Source organism: Microcaecilia unicolor, chromosome 2 (assembly GCF_901765095.1).
Source record: "Microcaecilia unicolor chromosome 2, aMicUni1.1, whole genome shotgun sequence".
In the NCBI taxonomy this organism is placed as follows: domain Eukaryota; kingdom Metazoa; phylum Chordata; class Amphibia; order Gymnophiona; family Siphonopidae; genus Microcaecilia; species Microcaecilia unicolor.
In genome coordinates, this window is record NC_044032.1 from 484,377,965 (window position 1) to 484,396,541 (window position 18,577).

General features: G+C 42.0%; 1 protein-coding gene across 2 annotated transcripts in view; it reads right to left on the reverse strand.

The window, feature by feature from the left end:
• FAM53A (family with sequence similarity 53 member A) overlaps positions 1 to 18,577 on the reverse strand; it is a 226,772-nt gene that overhangs the window by 137,658 nt on the left and 70,537 nt on the right. For both annotated transcript variants that reach the window (XM_030191087.1, XM_030191089.1), the window contains 2 exons: positions 12,994 to 13,261; positions 1,121 to 1,175 (listed from right to left, as the gene is read on the reverse strand). In XM_030191087.1, the coding sequence (XP_030046947.1) occupies positions 1,121 to 1,175; positions 12,994 to 13,071 (133 nt within the window). In that variant the 5' untranslated portion in view covers positions 13,072 to 13,261. The remainder of the gene's footprint in view (positions 1 to 1,120; positions 1,176 to 12,993; positions 13,262 to 18,577) is intronic.

Sequence of the window (18,577 nt, forward strand, 5' to 3'; positions counted from 1 at the left end):
TTGTTCAGATGGGAGAGAAATGCCTCCCATTTAATAAATATAACTTACTAAGCAAAGTAAGTTTGAACTTCAACCCAGAGTATGCAAGTAGTTAGTAATTCAGGCTAACGGGTGTAACATCTAACCAAGGGAACCACGCTTCCAAATGCTGGTCTGGTAGGGCGGACATAAATCTTGAAGGCATATGTAATGCATCCAAATCAGCCTGTTCTTGCAGGAAACCAGGGGACTGTATCAGAGTTAGTGGAACAGGAGCCAAGGATCTCTTGATGATAAAACGGAGCACCACACTTGGAGTCTGGAGCAGCCTCAGCAAAGCATGGAAGGCTGAGAAAACATCTAAGCATGGCTGCTTCTGAGAGGATTTCAACCATGTTCAAGTCCTTGCAGATATGCAACACCAGTAAGAATCAAGATCTGAAGATCTAAGATCTTTTGTAAGGGCCTGTACTTTCAGCCCCTCAAAAACGTTAACCCAAGAAGACATCAGTCCAAGCTTTATCCTTCTCAGTATCAAAGGAAACAGACTAATGGACAGATACTTGGATATTCCACCCACAGTAGAAAAAGAACTTTCAAACATGAAAGGTTTGAATTGTGTGTGTGTGTGCATCTACCTACATATGCATTTTGAAACTGCCACCCTTTTGGGGTGCCAGAGCCTTGCAGAAATGTTTGATCTAGTAAAAAAACAAAAGAAAATCCACGGGTGCTAGAACTCTGCATATTATTGCTTTATCCCCCCACAGTAAGAGTAACCTTTATGAAAGCGGGCGAGAAGGTGAGCAGTGTGCTACAAAAATAAAGAAGGCTCAAGGTACAAGATAAAGGCCATGCACAAAAGCTGCACTGTTTAATATGAGCACATTAGAATTGGCAAGTAACAAAAACATTAAACAGAAACCCTTACTATTCAATATCAGCTCACTAGGACAAGAACAACAAAAAAAAGAAAATCCACAAACTCCTGGAGGGTTTAAGTGTTGTTCAACTGGCATAAAATGGAAAGCTCCCAAGTATACTGCATCCCTCTTTCCTCGCCACCCCATTTGCAAAGCACATATACCTTTGCCATTACTGACCACATCAGGAAAACGGCTAAGGTTTCGGCAGAACTTACCATTGATTTCGTAAGGGAACAAACTGCCACTTTTGTTCAGCTTCTCAGATGAGTGCTGAAATTAACCAAAGAAAAAAAAAAAGTTTGAACACCATACAGTCATACATGGTGTGAAAAACTGAAGATTCAATGGTTTTAATACATTAAAATACATAACAACACATATTCAATTTACCTCACATAAATGATAAAAGCCATGATTAGAAATGTTCAAAGATGGTCTATCTACAGTTTAAAATCCACTTGATGAACAACAGTGAAGGTGGTCCCCCTACTTTGCAAATATGCAAATACTTCAATCCCCCAAAAAACTATAGCACGTTACACACGGTGGCATACAAAATAGTTTTGTGTGCCAAGCGTTTATTATATGCTACATACTTTTCAATGTTTTGAAACAAATTTCCATCCTCCATGTTAATCTTGGCATCAATGTTCCCAAGAAAACAAGACACACCCAAGCAGTGTAATGATAAAATTCAGCACCATCCTGCCAAAGATTACACTGTATACAATCATAGCATTATTTCTAAAACCTCTATGCATTTATTATTTTAAAAAAAACTCAGCAAAAATAAATCAAACATTTGCTTTTCAAATATGTTAGAACATTATGTCACGACAAACAATTCGGTCTTCAAAAGGCATAATGAGCCATCTCTTCACATAGGGCAATATCTTCAAATAGGGCTAATTCAGTATCTACAAATTCAACCGGGTCTCCCCGCTGAGGTCTGCAACAAGTTTTTATTGCATGATAAACCAAGATAAACTGACAGGCTGATACAGATTCTCTCCCCTATACTCCAGGGTTTTCATGTTTGAATGAGCAGGGGGGGAACACAACTTATTTTAATATTGTTCTTTATTCTGGAATGCTTTTTTAAACTTTTTTTTTCTTTTATTTAGTCAAAAAAGATAGCATTGTTCAGAAACTTCCTTTCCAGAGATACAAGTTCAGTTTAAGTAAACATCCTTGAGCAAAAGACTATTTTCTTGATCAGTGACAAAAGTTAAACAGCCTGTGTTAAAACCTTGAACTTAAAATGTCAGCTGTGAACTTTTAAGTACAGAGAGAAAAAAAATCAATACTTTTATTTTAAAAATTAATGAAAATTGTCAGACTTGTGAGTTCTTGTACCAAGTAGAGCGCTGCTGAGCCCAGTACTTGGACCAGGTTTTGCTTGGCAGCTGGACAATCTCGGGTTTCACCTGCGCTGACCGCCATTCACCAGACTCCCAGAGGTTGAGCTCCTAGGTGCGGGCAGCGGGCAGGACTTACGGCATGGAGCTGGAAGCGGGGTGATGAATGTATCAGCCAAAAGGAAAATACCACCAAAAAGGTGGAGGTACGCTAAAATCCTATGCAAGGAAAAGTACAAAGCAGGGAGTAGGAAAAGTAGGCTCCTCCAAGAAACCGTGGTAGACGTTTGTTGTAAATCAAACCTTTATTCCAAGAAAAACAGTGAAAAACTAGACTCAACACAGCTGTGTTTTGGCGCTAAAATGCGCCTTCCTCAGGAGTCTTATAGTGTATAGCCGATCTGTAATGTGTCGATGTTGTGTCATCAGATATGGATATTATCTGATGTCTCTGCCAAAAGGGATCTCCGTCGTATGCGAATCACTCCAGCAAATCACTTCAATGGAGTGATTTGCTGGAGCGATTCGCATACGACGGTTTCTTGGAGGAGCCTGACCTTTCCTACTCCCTGCTTTGTGAATGTATCGGCCAGGCAGGCAGCAGGTCAAGAGAGTAATCCAGGTACAGGCGATAGTCAGTAGGCAGGCAAGAGAGTAATCCAGGTACAGGCAAGAGAGTAATCCAGGTACAGGCGAAAGTCAGGCGGCAGGAAAGAGAGTAATCCAGGTACAGGCGAAAGTCAGTAGGCAGGTGGCAGGCAAGAGAGTAATCCAGGTACAGGCAAAGTCAGCAACGAGGGACCAGTAGATAAGAAGCAGACTACAGAGTTAGAAACACCTACCAAAGTAGAAGCCGAAGCATGGAGTCCAGGGAGAGCTTAGCTGATAAAGTGCTGGCATCTGACATCAGCAGGGAGAAGGGGCACAGCCATAGGACAAGAGCAGCTAAAAGAGGAACCGGAAGACCAATAGGAGAGAAGCAAGGGAAGCCTGGCAGGGGAAGAGCAGACCCAGGTGGGTAGAAGCAAAGCAATCAAGGAGCCTGGAAGCCAGGCAGAGAGAGAGAGAGAGAGAGAGAGCAGAAACAGGTGCATGGAAGCAAAGCAATTAAGGAGCCTGCAACCACCGCTCTCTGAACAAACCCAGAGAGGACTACACACACATGGCTCAGGCAGTGCCAGTCAAGTGTGCGTGTCGATGGGACCCCGTGCTGCCCGAGGACGCCGCTTGCGTTGAGGTAGGGGACATGACAGTACCCCCTCCTTAAGGACCCCCCCCTGCCTAGGTCCAGGTTTCAGTGAGTAGCGGTTATGAAAATCGCGAATCAGGTCAGGAGTGTGGATGTTAGCAGCGGGCTCCCAGGAACTGTCCTCCGGGCCAAAATGTTTCCAGGATAGCAGATAAAACAGTCGTCCTCTCTGACGCTTGGAATCTAGAATCTCCTCTACCTCAAATTCAGGGTCAGGTTCAGAATCAGGAATGATGATCTTCTTGGGTTCCAGATGCCATGGAAGTTAAAAATGGTTTAAGCAGGGCTACATGGAAGGCGTTGTGAACCTTGAGGTTAGCTGGTAATTGGAGACGGTAAGTGATCGCCCCCACCTGGGATTGTACTGGAAATGGCCCTATGAATCAGGAAGCAAACTTGAAGGAGGGTAGGCGAAGTCTCAAGTATTTGGTGCTGTACCAGACCTTCTGTCCAGGTTGAAAAACTGGGGCAGTTCGTCTTTTTCGATCCACGAAGAGCTTGTACTTAGCCGAGGCTTGCTGAAAATGTTGCTGGACCTTGGCCCAGATATCCTGAATATCAGTGAGAGTCCGGTGGAGCAGAGGCGAGGATTGTGTCTGAGGGACTGGAAGCGGCAAATGAGGATGGCATCCATACACTGTAAAAAAATGGCGAGGTATGAGAGGCAGTATGAAAACTGTTGTTATAGGCGAATTCTGCCCAGGGGAGCAATGCAGACCAGTCATCCTGTCAACTGTTAGTGTACATCCGTAGGAAGGCCTTGAGAGTTTGATTGACCCGTTCCACGAGGCCATTGGTCTGTGGGTGGCAGGCAGACGAAAAGTGAGTGGTAATCTTGAAGGTAGAACACAGGGCTCTCCAAAACCCTGAAGTGAATTGAGAGCCCCGATCACTAATGATCCGCAGAGGGAGACCATGTAAGCGGAAAATGTGTTGGATAAAGGCCGTGGCAAGGGTGGCAGCAGAAGGAAGGGACTTCATGGGGATAAAATGGGCCATCCGGGAAAATTGGTCCACCACTACCCAAATGATTGTGTGCCCTTGGGATTCAGGGAGTTCAGTAGCAAAATCCACTGATATTTCCTGCCATGGGAGTTGCGGAACTGGTAAAGGCTGCAGGAGTCCCCACGGCTTGCCAGGAGGGAACTTGTTCCGGACGCAAGTGGGACAAGTAGAAACAAAATGTAAGATATCTTGAGCCATGCGAAGCCACCAATAATACTGAGATATTAAATGAAAAGTCTTATGGAAACCAGGGTGACCCGTAAAAGTGGAGGAGTGTCCCCATTTGAGGACTTTCTTCCTGGATTGAGGTGGCACGAAAGTTCTCGTAGATTTGGGCGAGACCAAGGTTGTGGAGGCAATGCAGGCAAGATTGAGCATGGGGTAACACTCTTCAGGTTGTTCAGAAGGGTTGAAGGCCCTGAATAGGGCATCAGCTTGCGTATTTTTCTCGGCCGGTCGGAACACCAGGCAGAAGTTAAAACGGGCAAAGAATAATGACCAGCGTGCCTGCCGTGAGTTCAACCTTTTGGCTTCCTGAAGGTATAGGAGATTCTTGTGATCTGTGATTACCGTGATGGGGGGCAAAGCACCTTCCAGGAGGTAGCGCCATTCTTGAAAAGCCAATTTAAGGGCCAACAATTCCCGGTCTCCGATGGTATAATTTTGTTCGGCCGGAGAAAATGTTTTAGAGAAGAAAAAACAGGGGTGACGTTTGCCAGACTCTGAGGCTTGAGAAGGAAAAGCCCCTGCCCTGAGGGAAGAGGCATCAACCTCCATACCAAACGGTCTTTTAACATCAGGACTTCGGAGTACTGGGGAGGACAGAAAAACTCATTTAAGGGTGGTGAAGGCGTCTAGGGCTTCCAGTGGTCCAGTTCTTCACATCTGCCCCCTTCCTGGTCAACGTGGTGAGAGGGGCAGTGATGATGGAATATCAATGGATGAACTGCCGGTAGTAGTTAGCAAAGCCAAAAGATCGTTCCAAGGCCCGGAGACCCTGCGGCACGGGCCAATCTCGGATGACTCAGAGTTTAGCGGGGTCCATTTGGAGGCCATTCAAGGAGATGATATATCCCAAGAATGGGATAGACCGTTGATGAAATGAGCACTTCTCCAGCTTGCCGAATAGGCGATGGCTCCAGAGCCGCTGCAGAACTGTACGCACATGATGGACATGGTCCTTAACAGAAGTAGAGAAAACCAAGATGTCATCCAAGTAAACTATGACCGAGGAGTACAGAAGATCTTGAAAAATAAAATTAATGAATTCCTGAAACACCACAGGTGCGTTGCAAAGGCCAAACGGCATAACTAAATACTCAAAATGTCCCTCATGGATATTAAAAGCAGTCTTCCATTCGTCCCCATGGCGAATTCGGACTAGATTGTATGCCCCTCGTAGATCTAACTTGGTGAAGATAGATGCCCCTTGCAGACGGTTGAAAAGTTCTGGAATGAGGGGAAGTGGATACCGATTCTTGATGGATATTTCGTTCAGACCTCGGTAGTCAATGCAGGGTTGCAACGAGCCATCCTTCTTGGAAACAAAAAAGAACCCTGCCTCCGCTGGGGATGAAGAGGGTCTGATGAAGCCCTTACGGAGGTTTTCTTGAATATATTCCCGCATGGTATTAGATTCCTCCCAAGAAAGGGTGTAAAGCCAGCCCCGAGGGGACATTTTGCCTTGGGGTAGCTCAATGGGGCAGTCAAAAGGGCGATGAGGAGGACGAGAGTTCACCTCCTGCGAATTAAGGACGACTTGGAAATCACGATATTCCTTGGGGAGAGAAGCAACACCCAGGCTCAAGACCCCCGGGGAAGCCGCAATAGTCCTCAGGGAAGGCACCACCGGTGTGAGACATATGGTAAAACATTGACAACCCCAACTGCCGATATCACCCGTAGTCCAGTTGATACTTGGTGCGTGTAGTTGTAACCAGGGTAAGCCCAAAATAACGAGATGAATGGCCCAGGGAAGCACCAGAAATTGAATTTCCTCCTTATGCAAAATTCCAACTTGAATCTGCAAGGGCTGGGCAACATGAATGATGGAGTAGGGCAGAGTTAAACCTTGAATGGAGGTCACTTGTAGCGTAGGTTTGCAAAGAATTGAAGGAGCTCCTGGTTGGTTCAGGAGACCGGCGTCTATAAAATTTCCTCCTGCTTCTGAATCGATCAAAGCCACAGTGTTAATACTGAGTTCCTTCCAGCGCAGGGAAATTGGGACGGAGACAAGATTATCCGGAAGAGGTGAAAAATGACCCAGGGCCACCCCCTTCAGTAACCCTGGGTTATGGCATTTCCCGGTTTATTCGGACAATGTCTTAGGAAGTGGCTGGCCTGCCCGCAGTAGAGGCAAAGTTGATTGTCCCGACGGTGAGCCCTCTCCTTCTCAGAGAGGTGATGCCGTCCGATAACCATTGGCTCTTCAGGGACTCCAGAAGTAGAGCTTCTCCTTCTTTAGGAGAAGAAGGGCACGGCGTCTGGGGAGATGGTCTCTGAGAGCGGCGCTGAGCGTTCCAGTGACCTTTCTTGAAATCATACGTCGATACGAACGCAGAGGTTGATCAGAGCATCCAAAGCATTGGGAAGTTCCCGGCCAGCCACTTCATCTTTGATCCAGTCGTTGAGTCCTTGCCAGAAAATGGCCGTAAGGGCCTCTTGGTTCCATCTTACCTCTGAAGCTAGGGATCGAAGGTGAACGGCATAAGCACCAACAGAACAATTGCCTTGTTGAACTCGTAGAAGTTCTGCGGCTGCAGAGGAGGGCCGTCCTGACACATCAAAAACTAACCGGAAGCGGCAAAGAAATTCTCCAAGATCAGTGAGTAAAGGGTCCCGTTGCTCCCAGAGAGGAGAGGCCAAAGCCAAGGCGGATCTGAAGAGTAGAGAGATGATATAGGTTATCTTGAGTCTATCCGTAGAAAAGGCTGCTGGTTGCATTTCAAACAGCATAAGACATTGGTTGAGGAACCCTCGGCAAGCAGAAGGGGTGCTGTCGAACCAGGGAGGCTCAGGAAGCCGCAACCCTGAAGGAGGTAACACGGATCCGGACAATGCAACAGGAGGCTGTCGTTGGGATTGAAGGGTTGACATCTTGGAACACCACTCCTGTAGAACTCCGAACAGACGGTTTAGCTGGGCCTGTTGCTGCTGAAGAACCTGGGCCAACTCAGAGAGGTCGGGTTTGTCCGGCAAACTCATGGCTTCGGCTTACTATCAGACTTGTGAGTTCTTGTACCAAGTAGAGCGCTGCTGAGCCAGGCAGAGAGAGAGCAGAAACAGGTGCATGGAAGCAAAGCAATTAAAGGAGCCTGCAACCACCACTCTCTGAACAAACCCAGAGAGGACTACACACACATGGCTCAGGCAGTGCCAGTCAAGTGTGTGTGTCGACCCGTGCAGCCCGAGGATGCCGCTTGCGTTGAGGTAGGGGACAAGACAAAAATATAGGATAGGCTAACTCCTCGCTCTTAATACAGGTTTTATATACTGCTGGGACAAAAGAATAGAACATAAGCCAAAGTCCCAGGTTGTCCATATTTGGTGCTCTCTCTTAATCTAAACACTGGGTGACTATTTTACATGTTTATAAGAGTAATACTGAAAAGTTAATTACATATAATTTTATTGTATAACTTTACTATTCCACTCCAAAGTTAAAATGGAAATGCTATTGCATCACAGGTTAAGGTAATAATTTATGCATTTTCAAAAGCTTTTCAAAACTAAAAACATTTGAATGGAAACCAACTAGTACTCCAACAATACAAAGCAGTTCTATTCCTTTTTAGCATCCAATTTACAAGGCTGGTTTCCACAGAACATCCAGGACTGCAAAGAAAGAGAAGGTAAACACTTCAGAACTCAGAGAACAATAGCCAAGAAATGTCAGTGAGCAAAGTGCAACAAGAGCACTAATACATTTTTTTCTACTGTGGAATTGAAGCTCTTGGGATGCTCTTGGGGCCGGGGGGGGGGGGGGGGGGGGGGGGTACAGTGATCATTTCTAACGCAGAAGTGGTCAGTGGCTGTTTTCAGCTTTTTCTGGGATACAATTACCCTTTAGATCAGGGATAGGCAACCAGAGTCCTCGAGGGTCACAACCCAGTCAGGTTTCAAGATTTCCACAATGAACATGCATGAGATACATTTGCATACAGCAGAAACCGTACATGCAAATCAATCTCATGCGTATTCCTTGTATAATTCTTGAAAACCTGACTGGGTTATGGGTGCCCATTCCTGCTTTAGATGCTACATTCTGGTCAGCCAGGTCCGAATCCACCTTAGAGGCTCACTTGCTATATGAAAATTCATTAGAGATTGAGTCTAGTCAGGGGCTAAAGGCCCTCTTATATCAATTTAAAAGTTATGCTAATGCCAATTCCAACCTTTCTCCTTTACAATACTAAAATTAGAAATGGACACACTAGGACAGGTACTTTCGATATGACGTCCAAATCCGATTTTAGACGTTTTGCAAAAAATGTCCAAAAATCCAGTGCCAAACATGGTCATTTTCAAACAACAAAAAAAAAACATTTCTCTTTTTGGTTTGAAAACCACTCTATTTTAGACGCTTTATGCGTTATTCTTTAAGGGCCATTTTCAAACAAAAAACATCCAAGGGAAAAACACACAAAAACAAAGCACTGGGATGTCTGGGGGCCAGCAGTCTTACTAAACTTACTAAGGGGCTGCTCCACTACTTCATATAAAAGTTCACAGGAACACATCTCAGCGTTATCTTCTTATGGTGTGCCCTCCAGGAATAGCAAAAAATGTACAGCACCTACAATAGCCCTCATGCCTGCAGGTGTCACCAGATATTGTACCCCTGGATTTTCAAAAGGCATTTGACAAAGTACCTCATGAAAGACTCCAGAGGAAACTGGAGAGTCATGGGATAGGAGGTAGTGACCTATTGTGGATTAAAACCTGGTTAAAAGATAGAAAACAGAGAATAGGGTTAAATGGTCAGTATTCTCAATGGAGAAGGATAGATAGCGGGGTTCCCAGGGGTCTGTGCTGGGACTGTTGCTTTTTAACATATTATAAATGATCTAGAGAAGGGAGTAACTAGTGAGGTAATTAAATCTGCTGGCGACACAAAGTTATTCAAAGTTGTTAAATCGCAAGAGGATTGTGAAAAAAATATAAAAGGACCTTACTAGACTAGGCATCCAAATGGCAGATGACGTTTAATGTAATTAAGTGCAAAGTGATGCATGTGGGAAAGAGGAACTTGAACTATAGCTACGTAATGCAAGGTTCCACATTAGGAGTCACCAAGCAGGAAATGGATGTAGGTGTCATCGTTGATGATACGTTGAAAACCTTTGCTCAGTGTGTGGTGGCGGCAGCTAAGAAAGCGAATAGAATGTTAGGTATTATTAGGAAAGGAATGGAAAACAAAAATGAGGAAGTTATAATGCTTTTGTATCGCTCCATGGTGTGACCGCACCTCGAATATTGTATGCAATTCTGGTCACCGCATCTCAAAAAAGATATAGTAGAATTAGAAAAGGTACAGAGAAGGGCGACGAAAATGATAAAGGGGATAGGATGACTTCTCTATGAGGAAAGGCCGAGAGGAGATATTATAGAGGTCTATAAAATGATGAGTGGAGTGGAAAGGGTAGACATGATCATTTGTTTACTCTTTCCAAAAATACTAGTACTAGAGGGCACACAATGAAGTTACAAAGTAGTAAATTTAAAATGAATCAGAGAAAATGTTTCTTCACTCCACATGTAATTAAACTCTGGAATTCGTTGCCAGTGCATGTAGTAAAAGCAGTTAACTTAGCGGGGTTTAAAACAGGTTTGGATAGCTTCCTAAACAAAAAGTCCATAAGCCATTAATAAAATAGACTTGGAGAAAATCTACTGCTTATTTCAAGGATAAGCAGCATAAAATGTATCGTACTTTTTTGGGATCTTGCCAGGTACTTGTAACCTGGATTGGCCACTGTTGGAAACAGGATGCTGGGCTTGATGGGACCTTCGGTGTGTCCTAATATGGCAATTCTTATGTTCTTAAGGGTTCAGTAGGTATTTTGTGGGGGGGTTTTGAGCACTCCCAATTTCCACCACAAGTGTACCAGTTAGAGTGGAATATGGGCCTAGGTCCCCATCTCTACAGTCCACTGCACTGATCACTAGGCTACTCTTGGGGCCTGCTTGTTGCTCTAAGAGGATTGGCCATTATATCTGCAGATGTCATAGAGCCTGGTATGCACCTCTTAGGGGGGTTGGAGGGGGGGGGGGGGCAGTGACCACTGAAGGATTAAGTGGGATCATACATTTATTCTTCCTATGGTCATCTAGTCAGTTTGGGTACCTTTTGGCACTTAGTCTTTATTGAAACATTCTACTTTATTTGCCCTGGACATTTTTTACAATGTTCCATTTTCGCAGAAAAATGTCCAAATTGTAAGCCCACCCTAGACCTGCCGAAAACACACCTCTAACATGCCCCCTTGAAATGAAGACAAACTGCATAAAAGAACGTCATAAAATGCAGTTTTGATAATAGCGATTTGGATATTTTTGCAAAAAAAAAAAAAAAATCTGCCTCTTTGTGCCATGTTTTGAACGTTTTTCTGTTTCAAAAATGAGCCCCTAATAAATTATATTAGCTGAAGAAAACTAATCATTAAATCTATAGGTTCTTATTTTAAGCAGAGTGCACTATTCTATGCAAACAAAGCACTCAAAAATTCACCTGAGTTTTTAGCACAAAGTCTAATTTTTGATTTTGGGGCTGAAACTGAAGTCTGTGAGCCACAGAGAAACCACAGAATCCTCTCATGTTTAAAAGGAGAAATACTGGCCACTATAAAACTTTGTAGCATATCAGTGATTCCCAAAGCAGACATTTTCTACATTTGCCAATGCATCATTGGTAATCTTAACAGTTCAAAAACGATTTTGCTCTGTGAAGCATGATAATTTTGAGAATGGGGGCTTCGTTTAGCTATTCAGCATACCAATTTACTTTAAATATAGCATTAACACAGGCTGCAGCAACTAGAATATTTCCATTATGATGTATAAAAGGAGACTATTTACAAACTTTGCAGACAAAACATTCCAGCATCCCACTGCCTTCACACTTCCCCCTTCTCCGATGCGCCTCACATTCTAAATCTTATCAGATTCCACTTAGCCTCTTCCAGGTTATACTAATATTTTCAAGGAGCATCTTTTTCACCATTATGTTTTCTGTTACACAGAAATCAAGGTTAACAAATTTTTAAAAAGTGATAAACTTTTATTGAACTAAGCTAAAAAAAAAAAAAAAACCATCTTGAATAGTTTTCTAGAGCTAACACCCCATTCCCTAGTTCAAAACAAAATAAGCTAAAATAGAAGTGTATTGTAAAAGCCTTCCAATGGTAGTCTGAAGGGAACACCCACCACAAGTGCATCTAGTTTACTTTCTTTTACACTATACTCAAGGCACAACTTTGGCAAGTCTCACCCAACCTACAACATGGCTAGAGGTTTACGTGAGATTTCTATAGTTATCTTACACTTTACATCACCAATCAGCCAAATTGGTCATAACCAACAACTTGTCATAACAATGTTTCTACTGTATGAAAAAAGAAAATGTCTGTTCTACGTCATCCAGTCAACAGTGAAAATAAGGACCACATCACCAAGATGCTTGCTTACAACTACAACATGGTACATTGGGGTATTGACTAGCTAAACTTGAAATATTTAGACAGCCTATCCTTGCTCAGCAGCCTCTCAAACTCTCTTTAAAATGACTAGGCCCCAATATTAAAGACAAAAGTCTTAAAGCAGGCCTTCCCTAACTATGGGACACAACCCCAAAGGGGTTACAAAATCCATGTCTGGGGTCATGACCTGAGCAAGCCAACAAACAAAACCTCCTGACAAGATCGTGCTATTATTAGGTCTGCACAGGATGACAGCCATGTCAGCTCCAATGATGTTGGAGGGTCGGGAGCAGCAGCTGCATAGATGAAGGTATACCTCCAGGGGTTGCATGCTTTCTGTGGCCACGATAAGGGGACTTAGTCACAGAATGTTTGATGAGTACTATATCTTTAGGGTGGGGTGAGGGTTCTGAAATGGTTAGCTAGTCAGTTTCTACACCGATACCCTCAGGCTATGAAAATGTTATTGGTCATTTCCTGTTTCTTTACACATATGCTCACATTCAAGATTTTAAACCCAGAAAGAAGTCCCACCTTGACCAATCCACACCCCCACTCTCAGAATAGGTCACATTTCCAGTCCTGTCCCTCTCCCCTCAATGAAACCACTTTTGATTTATTTTAAATGACTTCATTTCATCAGCTACAGGCTATAACACAGCGAAGATGCACAGTCAAAGCCTAAGCCCAAGATTTACTGAAAACAAGCTATGTATTTAGGGTACGGACCCCACTGTTGTGTCATCCTGGCAAATGCTTGAATTTTGGTGCAGCCTTACCAGATTAATACTGTAAGCTTTGTATGTCAGGTCATCCAACCTCTGATTCTCCAGTTTTTCCGTAATTAATGTTACCATGGTAGCTGCCCCTTTCCTGCTGCTCACACCGACAAGCACTGGAGTTCGTCTGTCCTCACTCAGAATTCCTCAGCCATCTCGTGCTAGTTTGAACTCTTAAGTGTCCCCTTGGGTTTTATGCCTCCATTTTCGATGACTCAACAGGTCGAATCCCAGAGACTCAGTTGATCTAGTTCATGTCTACAAATCTCTGCAAAATTAACAAGAAGAAGCTGAGTAATATGACATCTTAATGTCTTTTTGTACAACAAAATTGTTTAACACTGCTGCGCTTTCAACCACAAATTAATCTGCAATACATTCTCAAACTGTTATTGTCTTCTAAAGCTTCAAGTTGAGGGGAACTGGATAAAACTACAGCTTACATTCCAGCTTCAATCCACTCAATAAAATGGAGATCAAAGAGCTTTAAAAATTAATTGTCAGTGTCTGTGGTTTAGGCACTACAATTAAACAAAAAAAAACACTTGAAATCTACTGAAAGTTTTAAAAACAACAGCTTTGCATATAATATTAACCTTTGGAGCTGCTGCAAAGGAACACCTCAACAATACAGAAAACTCTTGGTACAAAACTGCATATCAAAAGAACTCATTTTACAAACAAGGCAGAACAACTTGTTTGAAACTGTTTGAAAAGGGGGGAGAGGAGTAAAGAGGAGGCAAAGGCATTTTTATTTCTTCTTTAGCAGGCCCTACTCCAATCAATGATTTTAAAGACTCTTAGGGAGAACTTACACAAAGACCATGCAATCAATTATTGAGCATTACAGTGCCTCTAACAACAAACCACTGGAGGGACAAAGCAACTCTTCAAGAAAACAAAAACATATTCAAAAGAGCCTTGGGTCTAAGTCTCTCCATAGCATCCTATTCAATCTCCCCATACACCACCCTCACTAATTACCTTTCAAGCATCTAAAGCACAAAAATCACATCCCTGTCTATGCCCTTCAATATTCAGACTTGTATCAAAAGATGATTCTGAGTTTTTGGGGAGGGGATGAAGGAACACATCCATCAAAACCACAACACACAGACATCAATAAGATCTCATAAACCTCTCTTTAAACAGAACTAAAACTAATACATTTTTCAAATCTCATCATTGAGTTTAATCTGTGGAAACATTTCAGGATTCTTTTGTCCCCCCCCCCCCCCCCCCCCCAAATCAACAAACCTATCTAGGTTTCAAATGGGTATGTAAAAATCTAATGTTTTTGGTCTCCTATTTGGAAAAATACATTTGTATGTTCTATCTCAATGCAAGACGGAGAGAACAACCACAAGATGTGGAGAAACACTCAATCCCTACGAACGTAGCAAACACAAACCAAAGAGGAGGGAGGATTGGCTCTTCCAAAATACACAAGGGAGATAAAATGATTCTTATGCGTGGCAACACCCTTTGGGTGTATAATTAATAAATATGACGCATAAGAATCATTTTGTCTCCCTTGTGTTTTTTGGAAGACCCAACCCTCCCTCTTCTTTGGTTTGTGCTGTTTATGTCAATGCGAAGAACTCAAACACGAATACAGATTGTGACCCGCACTCTCTTAATTCCACAAAAATTAGCAAGATGGGCTCTGCAAGTAGATCCTTTTTGATCGAAAACATGTGGAGAAATGGGTTTTGGATAATATATAGCAATACTGGCCACAGATGAAAATGTTTTTGGAACATAATGCATAGCTTTCTAAAAGAAATGCATCAAGTAAATGTTAAATGCAAGATTCTCTTTAAATGTTGAAAGCCAACCAAAAAGCTGCCCAAGACTGCATGCAATGAAGCTCATCAGTTACATCCCAGTGTGTGCCTTGAGGCAAAGTGCCCAAACAAACCTCTGCCACCAACATTTGCACTGAACCTCATCAATGCCAAAATTTGTACAACACAACCCTAGCTCCATTCCCTGAATCCCAATTGTAAGCACATATCAAAGGATGCACAGCCGGTGCTGAAAAGTACCATTTGTCCAAAAGCACAACTAACTAGTCTCAAAGTATATCAAAGTATAAGACCTGGGTTTGTTTGTTATTTAAAGAGTAAAAAAAATAGGGCTAGAAAAACAAATTGCATGGCTTACTTCCTCAAACTTTTACTAACTGTGAGTGTTTATGCACCACAAGAATGGTAAATGCAGTCAAGTAAAGGAATATTTCTTCCTTTGTTCAACGTTCATGAATGTCAAGATGGTGCAAGAAGAAACTGAGAACTGCAGGTGTTCAGAAAGTCCTCTGCAACAAGTTAAAATGCATTGGTCTGAATAAAAAAATGGAACATCTTACACTCCTTTGCCGCAGGGTAATATTCTAAACAAGGACAAATGGTATGGCTCCATTTCTCAACACAGCTGTGCACATTTAACAAGCGAGGTAGTTTTCCCCTCACCAGCATTCTCATAGTTAACAACTAATGGTCAAATCCAGCTAACAGCTCAAGGTAAACCCACTGAGATTTCAAAGATTGCTCATAGAATTATTACATATGCCATCTACATGAAGGCTCATTTTCAAAGCACACAGATATACAACGTTATGGAACTCTGTAAGTCTAAATGTTTTGAAAATATCTCACACAGTGAGTTAAAAATAAAATCCAATAATCTGTACGCTCTCCATATAGATGTGTTCAGAATCATTAACATTTAACATTCAGATCTACCCCCTCAAAGATGAAAACAAAATGAAAGGTCATCGCCTGAAAACAAAAGTGCTGTATGAGTGGTTGATGCAAAACAGAGAAAATGAGCAGTGACGTTTAATGTGCTTATTATAAATCACCAATAATATAATTTAAAAAAATGTTTTTATAGAAACATAGCTAAGTATCAGAACTCAACCAATGAAAGTGATAAGACATATTTCAGTCCACTGCTTTACGGCTATCTCATTTCACTGAACACACAACACTTTTGCTTTCAGGTCAAAATAAAAAAGGTAATGCTACTTCAATGCTCGCTCTCATTATTCTCATACCACTAGTATGTGAAAAGTTGAAAACTGGATAAGCATCCTTCAAAACCCTCCAATATACAATTTCTATCAACTCAGGTACCCTGCACTTAATCTGCCCTTCCCATTTTCGTCTTTTTCCCTATACTGGAGTGGCCTAGTGGTTAGCGTGGTGGACTTTGGTCCTGGGAACTGGGTTCAATTCCCACTGCAGGCAAGGGCAGCTCCTTGTGACTCTGGGCAAGTCACTTAACCCTCCATTGCCCCAGGTACAAATAAGTACCTGTATATATAATATGTAAGCTGCATTGAACCTGCTATGAGTAGGAAAGCGCGGGGTACAAATGTAACAAAAAATAAAAAATAAAAAAATATACTCACTATAAAATAGCATACCTCAGTTCAATGGCACACAGACAGCAAAGGTAAAGTATCAAACCGATGGTGCAGTGCAGATTTTTATTAAATGTCAATGACTTAACACGAGCCATGTTTCGGTCATAAGGCCTACCTCAGGAGCTGATACATAATTGTCTAATCCTAAGAAATAAGGAATAATCCTGTGTAATAAGAAATAATTGATTGCAGCTGAGCTTGTTCACAGCACTACTTTAAGGCAGAAAATTGTTTGATATGCGGTTTCGGTGCAATCAATTATTTCTTATTACACAGGATTATTCCTTATTTCTTAGGATTAGACAATTATATATATTGATTCCTGAGGCAGGCCTTATGGCCGAAACACAGCTCGTGTTGAGTCATTGAGTCACTGACATTTAATACAAATCTGCACCGCACCATCGATTTGGGACATTGTCACCTTTGCCGTTTTGTGTGTTACTTTCCTCTGTGCAACTGTTGCTTTTCCTTTTTTGTTTTTCTTAGTTCAACGACTCTCAAACAGAGAAATTCTGTTTCAAACAGAACTACTAGTCCATACATGTGGAAATTCAAAATGGAAAACTCTTCTTGGCTATCCTAAAAGAGTTGATGACGATACTACAAAACCAAAGCAAGCACTAATGCAATTAAAATTCCCAGGATCCACTGCCCTACTCCTAGGGCAATGAGACAGACTAGCCAAAAAAATTCAGTTTACAGGCAGACTATCATTAAATGTTGCTAGTCCTCTCAAGTATACTATGCCATTTCAGACAATTCTTAATATAAGATGGCTCACCGTTAATACACATTAGCAACAGACAAAATTAACAGCTGTCAAGAGTAAGTAGTATGACTTGCAAACATCAGGTAACTACATTTTAAAAATGTTAACATTAAATCAGTCGTGTGTTTAATGCAAACATTCAAGGTGACAATTTTTTACAAAGGTAAGAACTGGAGATTTAAGAGTAAGTTATTTTAATTTACAACAGCCATGCAAAAGCTTGTAAATTTTTCTGTCAGCGAAAGACAAGCACTTATGCAAATCCTAAGAGTCGTGTTTATACTCTGAAGTTTTGCTGTGTTGTGTAGGGGTGAGCAATGATTAAAAATGTTAATCAAAATTAATCGTGGTATTAAAATTTTTAATTACATGATTAATCAAACCTCTGGTCTGGATAGCTTGGTACTAGTAAATTTCCACTGCACAGACTGTATGGACATTTTTTAAACCTGCTGAATATAATGAAAAGTTGCATACACACACTTCCTTCCCCCAGCACATTGCTCCCCCTCCCCCTATACAAGTACCTCCTACCTTTCTCCTCTCCTGCTGCATCCTTCCCCTGTATATACACCCAAGTGTCTCCCCTTCTGTTGCTAAACCTGTTACCCCTGATACACAGGCAACCATTTTTCTCTCTTCTCCTGTTGTTGTGATCCACCCCTCCCCCCCAGCATACAAATCTAGCATCTCTTCCACCCTCCACATTTATCTTAACCTTTATCTGGTCTCAGGCAGCAATTCCCAGGTTACCTGAAACAGATGCCGATGCCTTCCCTCTGCTGCATTATGCTGCCAAGGTGAAATAGGATAGGCAGGGAAGAGAAAGCAATGCTAGAAAATGGAGGGGTGTTAAAAATTTTGGTCAAAGATTTAAAAAAGCATTAAGCAGATTAATAATGTACTAAATGTCCACCCCGAGAATAAAGGTCTCAGACACATGCAACATTTTTACGGTCTCTAAAGAGAGTCTCCAATGTGAACATAGGCAGCAGGTAGGCCACTCCCACAATCTAAGCCACTGCTCCACACACCAGGACAAAAATCTGTCATTTAAAAACCCACATTTTGCTTAAATTGGATTTTTTTTTTCTGTCTTACAAAATTCATAGTTTAAATGCTCTTAAAACATTTTGTAAAAAAAAACAAGAACCTAGTTCAAAGACATCAGTAACCATTAGGAGATGTACCAGATTAGCATATTTTACTATTTGGCCAAATACAAATAATGAAAAATATTATTTAGCTGAGTGAATACAAATAATGGACACTGAGCTTTAACATAACAAATAATAAAAGAAGCAACTTCAGATCAGAGATCAAGTGTTTATTTTAGTAGGATTCAACCCAGTATAGCCCTGGATTATTTGTATTCAGAATTT